We start from the raw sequence: 16933 nt of genomic DNA on the forward strand, positions 1-16933 counted from the left end.
AGATCAATAAGACGAATAGAAATTGAGAAATGAACCCACAGTTAGAATGGGCAGTGAGTCTTCGACAAAGCAGGAGAGAAGATATGGTAAGGAGAAGACAGTCTCTGCAACAGACGCTGTTGGGGAAGCTGGACAGAACATGCAAGAGAATGAAGCTGGACCATTCTCCTTCGCTCCACACAAAAGCAAATTCAGAATGTAGTAAAGACCGAAATGTGAGACCTGAAACCATAAAAGCCCTCGAAGACAGCGTAAGCAGTAATTTCTCTGACGTCAGCCATAGCAACTTTTTTCTAGATAGGTCTCCTGAGACAAGAGAGACCAAAGCAAAAATAAAGTGCTGGGAGTACATCAAAGTAAAAAGGTTCTGTACAGTCAAAAGAATCAGCCAATAAAACTAAAGGGCAACCTATGGAATGGGAGAAGGTATTTGTAAATGACATATCAGGTCAAGGGTGAGTAACCAGAATATATAAAGAACTTATAAAACTCAACACCCAGAAAAAGAATAATCCAATTTAAAAAGTGGGCAGAAGACATGAATAGACATTTTTCCAAAGAAGACATCCAGATGGCCAACAGACATATAAAAAGATGCTCAATATCACTGATCATCAGGGAAGTACAAATCAAAACCACATAAGATACCCCCTCACGCCTGTCAGAAGGACCAAAATCAGCAACACGAGAAATGACAGGTGTCGGCAAGGGTGCAGAGAAAGGGGAATCCTCTTGCACTGTTGGTGGGAATGCAAACTGGTGCAGCCACTCTGGAAAAGAGTACGGAGGTTCCTCAAAAAGTTAAAAATAGAGCACTCCTACCATCCAGCAATCTCACTTCTAGATATTTACCCAAAGAATATAAAAATGCTAACTCAAAGGGATACACACACCAGGGTGTTTATAGCAGCATTATTTACAATAGCCAAATTATGGAAGCAGCCCGAGTGTCCATCCGTTGAGGGATAGAGGAAGAATGGATAAAGGAAAATACACACACACACACACACACACACACACACACACACACACACAGGAATATTACTCAGCTGTAAAAGAGAACGAAATCTTGCCATTTGCAACGACATGGCTGGAGCTCGAGAGTACTATGCCAAGTGAGAGAAGCCAGAGAGAGACAAATATCGTATGATTTCACTTATCTGTGGAATTCAAGAAATAAAACAAATGAGCAAAGGGGGAGGGGAAGGGGGAGACAAACCGAAAAACAAACTTGTTAACTATAGGGAACACACTGCATGCCGGTCACCAGAGGGGAGGTGAAATAGGTGGTGGGGATTCAGGATTGCTCTTGTGAGGAGCGGCGGGGGGTGTCCAGAATTGTGGAATCACGGTGTTGTACACCTGCCAGTGGTATCACACTGTATGTGAACTAACTAGAATTTAAGTGAAAACAAAAAAATAAAATGAAAAAGCAAGAACTGGCATTAAAAACATATCATATAGAAATATGGCAGTAAGTACCAGAAGAAAGCACTAAAAATGGTTGGCACTGAAAAGGAGGAACAAGGGAGTAGTATTTTTTGTAAAAACACTTGTAAATCCCACTTGCCTTCTTGACTGCATCACACTGATGAACAGCTGAAGAGGGAAGCCTTCGGGACACTGTAGCTTTGGGTTCTTTGACTGAGGCTCCAGTTCAGACGTGTGCATTTCTTTTTCCCACTCAGGTATGTTGATGACGTGATCAGCCGCATTGACAGGATGTTTCCTGAAATGTCCATCCACTTATCCAGGCCCAATGGCACATCAGCAATGCTTCTGGTAAGTTCTGCTTGACCTGTCTCTAGGGCCACGTAGAAGACTGGCCTCAAGATCAAGTCTCCAGCTCTGTGTCATAGGATCCAGAGAATGGAGACTGACTCCCAGTCTGATGGTGAATAGCGTGTTTCTCTTCACTGTATCCTGTAGTTTCAGAATTCTGCACATAGAAACCAGGCTTTTGAATGAAACCCTAGAGCCCACGTGAGAATGACCCAGAGAGGAAATACACTGTAAGACCCTTCTGCCCGTCAGTCAGTTCAGGATACTTTGGTGAATCTTTTCTATTGTCTCAAAGGTATGCCCAACTGTTGGATCCTGCTAAGAAAAACGCCATCTTAAAATAGAACCAGGTTCAGGGCTCCTGGTGGTTCAGCTGGTTGAGCGTCTGACTCTTGGTTTTGGCTCCGGTCGTGATCTCATGACTGAGCCCCGTGTCAGGCTCCACACTCAGTGCAGAGTCTGCTTGACGCTCGCTCCCTCTCCCTGCCCCCGGCTCCTCCCCCACTCGCTCATGCGCTCTCGCTCTCTCTTTCTCTCTCAAATAAATAAAATCTAAAAAAAAAACAAACGTAGAACAGGTTCTGTGGAACGTCACTTATAAAATCTATTGTGTACTACTTGAAGCAAGTGTTCTGGGACCTTATCCCTGATGAGTTCCAACCTAGTTTCTGGTTTTGACTTGCTCTGAGCAAGTTGGCTTCACAACAGCACCGCCAGTGTTTGCCTTTCCGTGACTTCCCCAAAGGCAGGTGTGACTGGGAAATACGCTGAGACAGAAATGCTGGATTTGACTAGTAATCAGGAAGGCACAGAGAGCTCAGGGGTGTGAAGCTCTTCTAGCACTCTGTGTGATGCGTGCTTGAAGAAGACTTCTGAACAGATTTTGAGGGGCCCCACGTTTTACAAAAAGCAGAATTCATTGTATCAAGAGTGGTGGTTTTCCATGGGCATCAGGGAGGTGAGCTTCAGGACTGAGCGTTTTTTGTGTCTTGGCAGTTGCTGTCGCGCGGGCCCCTTGCGAACTCCCCATACTTCAGCGTTTCACTTGGCACCGTCTTATAAAGAGCCAGTCACCCGGGACGAGCTGCGACTCCCTCCAGCCGCTCCGCTGAGCAGAACAGCCTTGCTGTGTGTGTGTGTGCGCGCACGCGTGTGTGTGTGTGTGTGTGTGTGTGTGTGGCTTTCTCCTAAGAAAGGAAGAGATGTGGGATGCCTGGGTGGCTCACTGTGTTAAGCATCTGCCTTCAGCTCAGGTCATGTTCCCAAGGTCCTGGGATCGAGTCCCACATCAGGCTCCCTGCTCAGCAGGAAGCCTGCTTCCCCCTCTGCCTCTCCCTCTGCCTGCCTGTGTGCTCTCTTTCTCTGACAAATAAATAAATAAATCTTTGAGAAAAAAAAAAAAAGACAGGAAGAGATGTGGGTTTATTAAATGGGTGATATCTCTTTCGTGAGAAAAAAATTAGTGAGCATCTGGGCCTCGTGCTACCTTATATTCTTTCAGTTAAAAAATACAGTGAGTGAGGTAACACAGTGTTCTTTTTTATTTTTTTTTTTTTAAGATTTTTATTTATTTATTTGACAGAGAGAGAGATCACAAGTGGGCAGAGAGGGGGGCGGGAAGCAGGCTCTCTGCTCAGCAGGGATGCTGAGGCAGATGTGGGGCTCGATCCCAGGACCCTGAGAAGGCAGTGGCTTAATCCACAGAGCCACCCAGGTGCCCCTACAGTGTTCTTTTAATAGAAAAGGAAAACAATTTGTATCTGTCTACAAAGCACGTAATATCTTCTGCCTCAGTTAAATGTACAAATTGTCAAAATTTTGAGATCCTCCAGACCCAGCAGCTAAAACATAAATCCTGCTTTCAGCGCCCTTGACAGGGACCAAGGAGTTAATGAAGATAAAAATGAGAGCATCCTCGGTGAAAGAGGTTTGCTCAAATTATTTCTGGGTCGTTGGGCTTCCATTTCCTGGTGGGGGTGGGGACTCGGCATTGAAGGGAGACAGCCGAGGGAGCAGGGTCGTAGGTAAACGGAGAACAGGTCTGAGATGAGTTACTTCCACCCAAGGAAGCGGCCTGTTACCTCACTGCGACTGTCCCCCCGTCTGCTTTCCCACGGAGCTGCTGTTTTGACAGCCCCGAGGGAGGAGGTCAGGGGCTCGATTCAGGGGAGGGGCCCCATTGGACCCGCGCGTGCCTCACGCAGCCGGCGCCCTGCATCTCGCCAGCGAGCTGCCGCCTTCCCCAGGGCACGCAGAGCTCACACGAGGTGGGGCAGTTTAGAGGAGGAGCAGTGGCGGAGCTGATTCGGAATCAGCCTGCGGGGTGGGTAACCATGATTCTAACATAACCGCTCGCGTTGGCTGTTACTTTCACAAGATGGCATTTTATCAGGCCGCGCACCTCTGGCCCATTTGCTGCTGCACACGGGCGCCTTCTGCCAGGCCGGAGGGAGTTCTCGCCGGGCGGAGGGGCAGGGCCAGCCGCTCCCTGTCTGCCCGTGCTCGGCCACGGCTGCCCGTGCCCAGCGGAGGGTGCTCGGGCCCAGCACCGTAGGCAGTGAGGGCACCCACGGGAGGTGCGGGCAGGAGTTGGAAGGGGTGTGTTCCGGAGATGAGTCTGGGTGGGTTGTATACGTCTGGAGTCCAGTGTATTCTGGAAAGCTTCGGGAGGTGAGCAGGAGCGACCAGGACAGACCGTTAGGACTGGTGACTCAGGACACACAGGAGCAGTGTCTGCTGACGTCTCGTTGTACCTGCTTCGGCCAAGGTGCAGAGTGCACCCGTGCCTTTTAATAAAATGACATTTCCTCCTGAGCCAGAAACCTGCTCTGATTAACTTAAGCAAGAAAAGGGCTCGTTTCCGTCTTTGTTTTGCTTTCTAATGATGCTGGCTGCTCACAGCCCGGAAGGTAGAGGTGCTCTGCCAGGAGGGACAAAAACCAGGGCAGCCCTGGGGCGTCCAGAGTAGGGTGACGGCCCTGTGGGGACCCTGTGGCCCAAATGACTCAGCAGCCCCTGCCTTCCATCCTGTGCCCGTGCTGCAACCCGGCCGGAGTGCTCCTGCCAGGCTCTCCTGAACTTGTCCGCGATGGGAAGGAAGTCCTGCCGTGGCGAACTGCGTGGGGTGGAGGAGGTGACTCCCCGCAGGAGAGCGGCAGGGCTGGGAAAGCGGCAGTCTGCCTGGTATGGAGACGTCCACGTGTCCCGTTACAAGGCTCCGGGGTCCTTTCCTCCTCCCGTCGGTTATAGCTCTTGGTGGCGGCAAGTAAGATTTGGACTACCGGGCACTGAGCTGGCAATTTCTCCTTCAAGTTTTATTATGTCATTTCCTATATACAAACGAATGTTTATAGTAAGTGTTGATTATAAAGCATGACCATAACCCCAGGAGCTCACCACTCAATTTAAGAAGCAGAGCATAACCAATCTGCGCCTCTTCCCAGTCCCTGCCTCTCCACCCGGGTCACCACCATCCTGATATCCGACCTCTTCCCTTCCTTCTTTAAATGCCTTTTGCCAGCTGGGCATGCTTTCCTGAATAATACACAGATTAGTTTTGTGGAATTCTGAACCTTATAAAAATAGTGTCATGCCGTGTGTATTGTTCCCCCTCCCTCCCTTGTGTGTGGTTTCTGGGGTGGATCCCGAGTCAGCCAGGACACACCTGCTGGGGCTCGTACCTGCTAGTTGGGTCATCTTCACGGTTACGTAATGGTCCATTCTGTGACTGGACGCGCTGTGTTCTTTCTCTGTGTGTGTTTGGGTTGTTTCCAGCTGTGCTTTCGGAGTAACAGGGACCTGAGCCTTTTGGCACCAGAATGCTTGGCCGTTTAGCCCAAGCTCCGGAGCCAGTGTAGGCCCCCATCGGGAGGAGGAGGGGCAGTGCTGGGAGCAGAGCAGAACAGACCGCTTTTTCCTCGGGGCCACTCGAGCTGTGGAATGCGATGGCGTGGTGCCCACAGTGGCCTAGGTGGGGGCCTGGAAATGGCTCTGGTAAAGTGACCTGTTTCTGCCGTCAGCACGTTCTGCTGACTTGTCCCAGATCTCTTCCAGTTTGGGTGTGTGAGTACCTGCCAGGGGGGTTCCATACACAGTAAAACGACTTCAAGTCATCCAACTCCAGGGCATCTGTGAACAAAAGGCAGGTGTGGTGTTCCATTCTGATCCTCCCTCCCCCCAACCCCCAAGCAAGCCACCAAGAAGCAGCGGAGGGCCTCAGATGTACCAAGATCTGTAATCGGGAGCCACAGTCTGGCATCAGGTTTCTTCACAGTGAAGAAGGGGGAAAGGGAGGGTGCAAGTTTGGTACTTTTCTGGGGGATTGGGGTCACTTTGGCTCATCAAAAGCAAAACCAACCTTTCTTCGTTGGCTGTAAGCATTGGGGCTTCCAAGCCCACTAGAACCATTAGGGGCGGCCAGCTTCCGGCCTGGGCGCTGCATGTAGTATCCCTTTCACATGTGTGGACCCCCAGATGGTGCATCGTGGGAGGGGCGGCTAGAGGATGGAAGGGAGGACTTGTAGGTGCTCAGGGAGTGTCTGCTGCATAGATACGCGGATGACAGAGAAAAGCATCTTTCTCTTCCGTGCGTATCAGTTTGTCCATCTTGGCTGCAGGGGGCCTGCTGCTCAGGGTACAGGCAGCAGCTCTGGTACTAGTTTGGTTCCAGACTGTCAGAATCATTATCGCCCTAACTTCTTCTGGCATCCTTGTGAGCCTTAGGTAATTGGCTGTATCCTGTAAACCCCGAGTCCTAGCTGATGGGAAATAGAAACTTTCAGCCTCTTACATAATCTTTAAATGCACTGTGGCTGGCTCTCTGCTCTGTTGGGGGGTGGAGGGGGCTGTTTTGGTGTTGTGTAAGTTAATAACTCATGATATAATCAATCCTGTTTCCGTTCTTTGAAGGGATGAGTTCAGCCATCCAAAAATAAATCTAGCTCTGTTGATATTTAGTTTCAGTTAATCTACCACCTAACATCCCATTATTAATTTTCTTCAAACAGTCAAAATATTGTAAGAGCTTAACTGAGTCAGAGACTAGAACAAGCAGCTGGCTTCTTTTGGCATTTAAAATATTAATCTACAGCGTTTGACTGATCTACTAGGTATACGAATGTAGAAAAGGAGGAAAAAATGAAGCCTTAACCATGATATTTGAAATATACCTTGATATTTTATAAATTAATCTTTCTTGATGTTATATGATTTACACGAGATAAAACTCATTTATCAATCTTTCTAAATACACATTTTCACTAACCTTTAACTTCTTCAACATGTTCATGCATTGCTTTTGAATAACGCATCTTTTTCAAACCATTCAGACTGACTGTCTCATTTTGCTCTCTCAGAAGCAATCACGGTAGGAAAGACTGTTGAACAGCTAAACTGCTTAACTGTTCTGGGCTTCGGTTTCTCCACTGGGTTCCATAGTTCTCAAACGTTAGATCCAAGCATCACTAGTCTTGTTTGTGGGAAATGCACATCCCTGGCAACAGCACAGAAACTCCCTTTCTTCGGCTCCAGAACAGAGCCCCGGGGACACGTCTCACAGGTGCCCTACCGAAGCCTCAGATCATCTCTGCAGCTCCTTTGAGAACCGATACTAAACCCATTGTATCCGTGGAGTCCCGGTGAAGGCGAGCCTGTTTGCTAAGTCCCAGCTGTGGCGGCAGACTGTTTTCTGAGCCGGGTTCCTAAAGCATTCCTTCACTTCCTCAGTGGTACCCGGAGCGCCGGGAGAGGACAGCGTGGCTGTAGGCGCTGCTCAGCTTTGACGGAGGTCCCTGCACTCATGCAGCCGGTGTTGGTGACCGGGAAGTAGGCAGGACACCAGCCAGTTGTCGAGTGGTATGGGGCAGATGGGGGTAAGGCCAAGGGGGAAGGAAGCAGAACTGGGGCTAGAGAGAGAGACCTCGGTGCCATGGGAGTGGGGCTGGGAGCCAGGGAAGCCCTCTTCGAGGAGACACCTGCAGGAAGTGGGCCGAGGTGCTGAGCTGGGTCCGGGAGGGGCAGAGAGAGAGGAGGAAGCAGGCTCCCTGCTGAGCAGAAAGTCTGATGTGGGGCTCGATCCCAGGACCCTGAGATCATGACCTGAGCCGAAGGCAGAGGCTTTAACCCACTGAGCCACCCGGGCGCCCCTATTTCAAGTTTTATTTTAACCTTAGGTGCAGAATTGAACTGATCATGACCCTGATTCCGGACACACCGCCCTGGTTGATGCAGGCGTGGCCCTTTCATATTTCTTCAATAAGACAGTGACGTTTGTGAACCTGCCACCCCGCTCCAGAGCTGGAATTTAACCTGCAGCGTGTGCACCCAGTGGGCAGCCCCTCCTGTCCCGTCCCCTGCCTCTGCCCCGCAGGGAACTGTCAGCCCCCGCGTCCCGTCCCCTGCCTCTGCCCCGCAGGGAGCCGCCGGCCCCCGTCCCGTCCCCTGCCTCTGCCCCGCAGGGAGCCGCCGGCCCCCGTCCCGTCCCCTGCCTCTGCCCCGCAGGGAGCCGCCGGCCCCCGTCCCGTCCCCTGCCTCTGCCCCGCAGGGAGCCGCCGGCCCCCGTCCCGTCCCCTGCCTCTGCCCCGCAGGGAGCCGCCGGCCCCCGTCCCGTCCCCTGCCTCTGCCCCGCAGGGAGCCGCCGGCCTCCCTTCACGTGTCCTTCTCTTCTTGCCTGTCACGAGGGAAGCTTTAACACATACGTATGTGTTCTTGACTGACGTATTCTTTAATTCTGCCTGTTGTTCTTAATTATTTTTAAAAGCTATCATATATTGTCTCTAGGGACTTAATTTTTTCACTCAGTGTTTTTTTTTTGTTTGTTTGATATCATTCAAATAGTTGGTTTAGCTATAGCGTATTCATTTTGCTAAAATGAAATATTCTATTACATCGCTAATTTAATTATCCTTCTTCCTGTCAGTGGTTGTTGATTTGTTTTGGTTTTGGTTTTCATACCATGAACAGTCTGCTCTGAACGTTCTTGTTCGCATCCTTGGGACCCCAGGCTTGTGTTTCCCTGGAGCTACCCCTAGGAACAGAGTGCTCGGTTTAGGGTGGTGGTTCTCAGCCCGGGTGATTTTTGCCTCCCAGGGAACATTTGGAAACACGTTTACCTGTCACAGCTCGAGGGGAGGAGTGCTCCCGGCATGCAGAGGGTAGAGCCCAGACCTGCCGCCAGCTATCTTACAGCGGGCAGGGCCACCCCCCTACCCTCGAAGGGCCGTCCAGCCCAAAATCAAAGGGCCATAGTGGAGAAACCCTGCATTAGGGCATGCGGACGTGTGACCGCCCATGAAAACGCCGCAGGGTTTCCTAGGTGGTTAAACTCCTTTCCACCCACCAGCAATTCCAAAGTAGCAAAACGTGCCTTCCTCAGACATAGAAAGATTCAGATGGTGACTTCAGCTGACCTTCAGACATTCCTGAAGGCCGTTGGGGGCTGACGTTCTGTGACGCAACAGCAGTCACTTGCGGAAACTCCACCCGTGTGTCGGCATTTTTGTCACCGCACAGAACGTTATTGGAATTGTTTGTTAAATGCTTTTTTTTAAATGCCGTTTTGTAAGATTTATTAAAAAATCCTGTCAAGAAATGGGCAGAAGACTTGAACATTTTCCCAGCGAAGACATACAGATGGCTAAGTGACACATGAAAGAATGCTCAACATCACTCGGCATCAGGGAAATACAGATGGAAACCACGAGATGCCGCCTCACACCAGTCAGAATGGCTAAAACGAACAAGTCAGGAAACTGGATGTTGGAGAGGGTGTGGAGAAAGGGGAGCCCTCTCACACTGTTGGTGGGAGTGCAAGCTAGAAAACAGTGTGGAGGTGCTTCAGAAAGTTAAAAATAAGGACGCCTGGGTGGCTCAGTGGGTTAAGTGTCTGCCTTCGGCTCAGGTCATGATCACAGGGTCCTGGGATCGAGTCCCCCGTAGTAGGGCTCCCTGCTTAGCGGGGAGCCTGCTTCTCCCTCTCTGCCCCTCTAGCTCATGTTCTCTCTCTTTCTCGCCTTCACTTTCAAATAAATAAATAAAATCTAAAAAAAGAAAAAGAAGAAGTTAAAACTAGAACCACCCTATGATCTAGCAATTGCACTACTGGGTATTTAGCCAAAGGATACAAACGTATTGATTCAGTAGGGCACACTCACCCCAGTATTTACAGCAGCAGTGAACACAGTAGCCGAACTGTGGAAAGAGCCCAGATGTCCATCAACAGATGAATGGATAAAGAAGATATGGTCTATGTAAGTGTGTGTGTGTGTGTGTACACACATACAGTGGAATATTATGCAGCCATCAGAAAGGATGAAATCTTTGCATTTACAATGATGTGGATGGAACTAAGGGTATTATGCTCAACAATGGAAGTCAGAGAATGAAACCACATGATTTCACTCATATGTGAAACTTAAGAAACAAAACAGATGAACATGGGAAGGGAAGGAAAAATAAAGTAAGATAAAAACAGAGAGGGAGGAAACCGTTTAAGAGACTCTTAACTCTTGGAAAGAAACTGAGGGTTGCTGGAAGGGAGGTGGGGGGCGGTGATTGGGTGACATTTAGGCATTGGGCAGTAAGGAGGGCCTTTGATGTAATGAGCTCTGGGTGTTAATATTAGAATGATGAATCATTAAATTCTACCTCTGAAACTAATAATATACTATTTGCTAAGTAAATTAAATTTAAATTGTTTTTTAAATCTGTTTTTTAGTTCTACTTCATTTTGGGCACATCAAAATTGCTTTACCAAACCTCGATCCAAAAGACATTTGTTTCCAAAGATCAGATGCATTCTTTGTGGCAGCAGCTCTCAATTACAGTTTGGCAACAAGGCATCATGGAGAGCCTTTCAGGAGGTCTGCAGAATCAGAACTGATTTTGTGGCGGCGCCAAGACGTCGCTGTCCTTCCTTCTCTTGTTCACTCACACATCCACAGCGGCATTTTCTAGAACTTCTGTTGCATAAGACGATGTCATCACACGGACACCCATTGATTGGCTCCATCTTCAAACATTGCTGTTTAATTTTAATACAGTGAATATTGGTAGCCATATCCCACAGAAACTGAAGTTCCTTGTGGTCCTCAGTAATTTTCAAGAGTGTAGAGAGGTCCCGAGACCAAACTGTTTGAGAACTACTACTTCGGGGAGAAGTATATTCAACTGCTAAGCATATTCAAAGCAGTATATCGAACTAAATTTCAAAAAGGTGGTTCCAGAAGTGTTCGTTGCGATGGCGGTGATACGAATGGAAACCTATTAGTGATAGAAAACTTTGAGGTTTAAAAAAAAAAAGTCAAAAAGTACAAGGGAAAGGAATGGGGAAAAGCATACCGGGCCAGTGGCTCCGTGTCTCGGCGGCGTCGGTGACGGGCGAAGAGGAGGGAGGAGGGAGCGCTGCGGAGGCTCCGCGGCCCGTGGAGTCTGGGCCTCGTTTGGATCCTGATTCAACAAACCAACTGTAAGAGGAAATTTTCTCAAGCAATCCGAGTGCTCTTCTTGTCGTCTGGATTTCACCTGATCGCAAGGAATTTGGGGTAATTTTGTTAAGTGAAACAAAAGGTTTGTGTTTTAGAGGCGGATACTGAAGCTCTAGAGCTGACCCGACATGGTGTAGGAGGTATGCTTTAAATACTGCCGCAGAAGGGGAGGGACGGATAAAGCAGGTGTGGCAGAACCGTGATCGTTTTTCAGTCTGGCCAGTGATGAAGCAGTCTCTCCTCCTTTGTGTCTGAACGTGTGCGCAGAAACCCTGTGGATGGCCATCTAAATTCAAGTCTCTCCACAAATTCTCCAAACAGTACAGAAAAACAAATACAACTGCAGAAACTACACAGTAAGCACAATTAGAACACCAAGAATGCCCGCTCTCCAAACTATGTGTGATTTAAAAAGAAAGAACGAACAAACAATCCTGCTGCACTGTATCCCTTGTGCCCTCACTGTTAAGCTTTGCTGAGGGGAAGACGCCTCACGGAAGAGAATATACTGCGTAGCTGCATTACATGAAGTTCTAGAACGGACCACGACTAAGGTGGATAGAAGCAGAAGAGTATTCCCCTGGGAGGGATGGGGCCGGCATCAACTGGGAAGGGCAGGAAGGAACATTCTGTGGTGGGACAGGAGTTCTGTATCTTCAGAGAGATGTGGGTTATATGGCTGTATGCACTTTTCAGAATTCAGAGACTGCTACACTAAAGATGATACATTTCGTTACAGGCAAATTTTTCCTCAAAAAAAATTTTTAGGGGCGCCTGGGTGGCTCAGTGGGTTAAAGCCTCTGCCTTCACCTCAGGTCATGATCCCAGGGTCCTGGGATTGAGCCCCACATCGGGTTCTCTGCTCAGCAGGGAGCCTGCTTCCTCCCCTCTCTCTCTCTGCCTGCCTCTCTGCCTACTTGTGATCTCTGTGAAATAAAATCTTTAAAAAAAAAAAATGTTAAATCAGTGTTAAACTCCACTTGAGGATGTGCTTGCCTGAGTGTTCAGGGATGACGTATACTAATGACTGCAACTTTAAAATGCGTCCAAAAAACAAGATGGGCTGTTAGATGACTAGATAGGTGAATCCGGGATGGACGGACGGATGGATGGGCGGGCGGATGGATGGGTGACTGAGTCTGTGATAAAGCAAGTAGAACGAAATGACAGTCACAGGATCTGGCTCACAGGAATATGGACGTTCACTCTGCCGTGCTTCTCACTTTTTAGATATTTGAAATTTTTCATAATGAAAAGTCGAACAAATACATAACCTCAACTGAAGATGTGCCGCACTCCCCAAGGAGAAAGACACCACACAGCAGAAAAAAACTGTCTAGTGTGGCACACCGAACTGGTTTTAATATCCTCAAGCATTTGGGGAAAAAGACTTGAATCAGAAATTAAGAACAGAAATGAAAAGGATTTAGTATACTCTGGAAACTTGGAAGAAAATGATAAAACTGTCTCGGAAATTAAGGCTAAATTTCAAGATCTTTGAGGAAGAAAATATTCACATGACGTTGAATAGAGAACATTGAGGCAAGGCGGGAACAACCTGGAGAGTGACAGACACCAAGACCGAGAAGCAGAACGGGTCAGTGGGGAAGTGGTTGAAGTGAGACGCAGGCACAAAGCAGACAACACGGACATAATCAGAGTCTGTGGAGAAGAGAAAGAAAGAATGGAACCGATGTGAGTATGGAAGACTGTGAGAAGATATTCTGAGTTCAAGAAGGGCTGAATCAGCACCTCGGAAGGGCTCGCCGGATGCTTGGGAAATTGACCAGCAGCAGTGAAGTCTCAGGTACATGCTAGTAATGCCAGCAGACTTCAAAGACAGAGGGGAAAGTCCTCAAAGCTTCTTTAAAAATATATATATATATTCGCAATAACTCACAAGGCAGAAGAATTAGATTGGCATCAGATGTCTCCAAAACAATACGTAGAGCAGAGAAGTAACGGACTGACGTTTTCAGAGACGGTGCGAATCAACAATGTGTGTGTCTTTGTAGTAGCAAGGCCCGGAAAGACCGTTTTAAACGTACAAGAATTCTCTGTGCAGTTTGCCTGGGGTGAGCTACACCCCTGCATGGCTGGGTGGGGAACCTGAGCCTAGGGACTGACCGTGTTCAGTTGTTGGTGCAAGACTGTTTGAGTGTGTGTTAGTGACCACGGAAGGACACCATTAAAAATTGGGAAACGAGATACTAAGAAAAATGGGAGTCTGCGGGCATTGACACGTATAGGTACAAAGGTGAGCATGAGAACAGAAATAGAAGCCCTCCTGAATACAGTCCATCAGTCAGGAGCGGCGTGAGCTGGCAAAGACAGCATCACTCAGAGGAGGAGGTGTTGGAAAGGTAGAGCCCATGATGGCGGTATGGTTATGTGACTAAGTTGAGACCGTACACATCAGTAAATGTGAAGAATTTAATGCAATCACGAAAAGATTTTGGGGGGTTGATAGTAAAGGTCATAAGGAAGAGAAACATGGAAGACACTGAAGAAGACCTTGTCTCTTGGGCACCGAAACATACTCTAGAACTTCGGTGCGGCACTGGCTTACCCGTAGACAAACAGGCTAGCAGAATAAAGTAGGCAAGAGGACTCAAGTACGTATGAAACTTTAGCATAAGGGCAGGGTAGTCTCCAGTGGGTAGGGCCTCAATCACAGAAAGGAAAAAGCCTTCATATAGTAGAATCAAGGCAGCCGGCAGTCTAGGAGGAATATTTGCAACATTATCACAGATGCAGAGCTAAGATCCTTAAGATCAGTTTTTGAATCTTAAAAATAAAGGGGAAAAAAACAAAAATGGGGGCGGGGGAGACAGTTCATGCCCCCCCCCCAAAAAGACGTAAAATGGCACTTATGCAGGAAAAGATGTTCACCCTTCCCGTCAGTAGCGAAATGCAGATGAAAACTGCACTGAGGTACGATTCCTCACTTCCAGACTGGCAAAGATTTAAAAAGTATCATAACACATTGGTGGGCCCAGAGGACCACAGAGCGCTGCACCCCCTGTGGACAGACTGGGGCAGTGGCCGACACACCCGCATGTGCATTGATTGCACCTTCCACCCAGCAGTGCTACTCCAGGAAGGCGCGCCGCTCACATGCCTGCAGAACAAGCATGCACGCCCACGGGCTTATGAATTGCAGCTTGTCTGTAATTGCAAAACCAGGAAATGACCTCCATGCCCCAGCAGAGAAGAGGGGCTGCATAAATTATGACACAACCACACTATGGGGCCACGCCATTCCTGGTTTTTTTGTTTTTATTGTGTTATGTTAGTTCCCATACAGTACATCATTAGTTTTTGATGTGTGTCCCATGATTCATTGTTTGCATATAATACTCAGTGCTCCGTGGTGTTTTTTTGTTTGTTTTTTTTTTAAAGAACACAAAAGACCTCTATGACTCCTACGAAGTGAGTTCCAGGATATATTGTTGGGAGAAAAAAAGCAAAAGTGTAAGAGTGTTCTTCCTTCTTGGTGAGGAAGAGGACATCAGATAACCATCATCTGCTTGTCTCTAAGGGGAAACACAGGAAAGGTAAAGCCGCGGCAGAGAACTTGGGGAGAGGGAGGTGTGTGGGCAGAGAGTAGGTCGGATGTGTGTGGGGAGAGGTGACAAGGCTCTGAATGTACTTTTTGTATAGTTGGACTTTCAGAACCATGTTAACGTTCCACATAATAAATAAGCATTTATGTCATCATGCATGATTCCAGGACTAATTTGTAAAAGAAACACTGTCCTTCCTGGTGTAGAATTCACTAGGCACAGAGGCTGTCCTGATACTAGATGTTTCTTCCGTAAGGGTCCTCGTGTACTGAGTGTGTTGTCCATGCCAGGCTGTAGCTCTGTTCTTTACGTGGCCCCAGCAGGGACCCCAGGTGCTGGGTGGCTCAGGGCACACAGCTGAAAGATAACCCCCAATCGTTAGTGACAGTGTGACAGCTCAGACGCGAGTCTGTCAGACTCGAGAGTTCAGACTTTGCTTGGTTGGTGGGACATCAGCTGAGTGAAGCCCTCACCTGCTGGGCGTGCTGCTTACTCTCGGAGTATCCAGCTTCCCTGGTGCCAGAGACCAACTTGGGAATCAGCATCCCAGGAGTGGGAAACCATGCTAGGGACACAGAGAGGGGGTCGTGGCCTCGATGACTTTTCTGGACCCACTTGATATGAGGTTTCTTAAGCAAAGTATGTGTAGTGCTTCTGCTAAATGTGTTTGGCTTTGGCTTTGAAAGCGCATGGTTTTAAGTTCTGTGTAGATACAGTATTCTGTTAGAACATACAGATGTTTTGTGGGGGCTCCCTAACCCGTTCCTACTTAATCTTTTAAAATTAGCTGTTGCTGTAATGGCAGGGGTCTTAACCTTGGTCTGTGACCCCCTGGGAGGTGATGGATAAGCTTCCAGAAATCTCTGCAGTTTTTGTGTGTAGAAGTACTTGCTTCCGTGCTTCTTCCTGAGGGACAGGGGCTGTGGCTTCCATTAGCAAGGGCGCCTGGTGCCCCAAGAAGGCTAATTACACTGCACTTAAACCCCAGCTAGAGCCCCGAGTCCTGTCTCTTTAGGCTACCTGGTCGGTCACCTGCTGACGCAGCTTCTACTCTTAGAGTAAGTACTTCTTTCTACTCTGCGTCCTCTCGTTTTATATTCAGTATGTCTTACTGAATGGCTTCCGGGTGAGTTTCTGGTGGCTTCCAGGTTATAGCTCAGCACTGGAAATTCTGCTGCTGGCCGTGCACGCCGTGGATAGGAAGCAGGTGGATTCGATACTTTTGGGCACCAGGATGGAGTGGCTTAAAAAATGCTTGGGCATTAAATCTGGTTTACAGTTTACTGAAACTGAGTCTTTAAAAACGTTTCTTTTTGAGTTATATAATTTTCTGACACAAGCATTGTTTTTTCTTAGAACTAATTTCAAAGAACAGTTTATACTGTTTCTTTCCTTCCTTCCTTCTTCCTTGTTTTCAAATACCATTTTCTAGGTATATGTTTCGTCTTTGGTTTCTGTAGCTGCTAATTCAACATAGCCATTCCTAGAGGCAGTGGCGCACTTAACGTTTGTCATTTGAATGTATGTTTAGTTTGATAGTTTTCCTGTGATTCTCTAGAAATACTTAACTCTAGGGGCGCTTGGGTGGCTCAGTGGGTTAAAGCCTCTGCCTTCAGCTCAGGTCATGATCCCAGGGCCCTGGGATAGAGCCCCCCATCGGGCTCTCTGCTCAGCAGGGAGCCTGCTTCCTTCTCTCTCTGCCTGCCTCTCTGCCTACTTGTGATCTCTGTCTGTCAAATAAATAAATAAAATCTTTAAAAAAAAAGAGAGAGAGAGAAGAAGAAGAAGAAGAAGAAGAAGGAAATACTTATTCTAAATTAGTGAAAGCCCCCAGAGGCACCCTAGATCCACACCCCAAAATATCAGTATGCCAGTAGTCGTCAGGTTCTGCCATTTCTTTTTTTTTTTTTTTTTTTTTTTTTAGATTTTATTTATTTATTTGAGAGAGAGAGAGACAGTGAGAGAGAGCATGAGAGGGGAGAAGGTCAGAGGGAGAAGCTGAGTCCCTGTGGAGCTGGGAGCCCGATGTGAGACTCAATCTCAGAACTCTGGGATCATGACCTGAGCCAAAGGCAGTTGCTTAACCAACTGAGCCACCCAGGC

The 16933-nt window shown here is 48.0% G+C and overlaps 1 protein-coding gene across 2 annotated transcripts in view; it reads left to right on the forward strand.

Annotated features, from left to right (window-relative positions):
- The window catches only part of MED27 (mediator complex subunit 27), a 193566-nt gene that overhangs the window by 127429 nt on the left and 49204 nt on the right, over nt 1-16933 (forward strand). Inside the window, exons 4-5 of one of the 2 annotated variants that reach the window (XM_032306335.1) lie at nt 1689-1782; nt 2779-2970. In XM_032306335.1, coding sequence (XP_032162226.1) covers nt 1689-1782; nt 2779-2844 — 160 coding nt within the window. In that variant the 3' untranslated portion in view covers nt 2845-2970. Of the gene's footprint in view, nt 1-1688; nt 1783-2778; nt 2971-16933 lie in introns of those variants that run through there. The other variant, XM_032306334.1, reaches the window with a different exon arrangement.

The sequence above is a fragment of the Mustela erminea genome, chromosome 12 (assembly GCF_009829155.1).
Source record: "Mustela erminea isolate mMusErm1 chromosome 12, mMusErm1.Pri, whole genome shotgun sequence".
Classification (NCBI taxonomy): domain Eukaryota; kingdom Metazoa; phylum Chordata; class Mammalia; order Carnivora; family Mustelidae; genus Mustela; species Mustela erminea.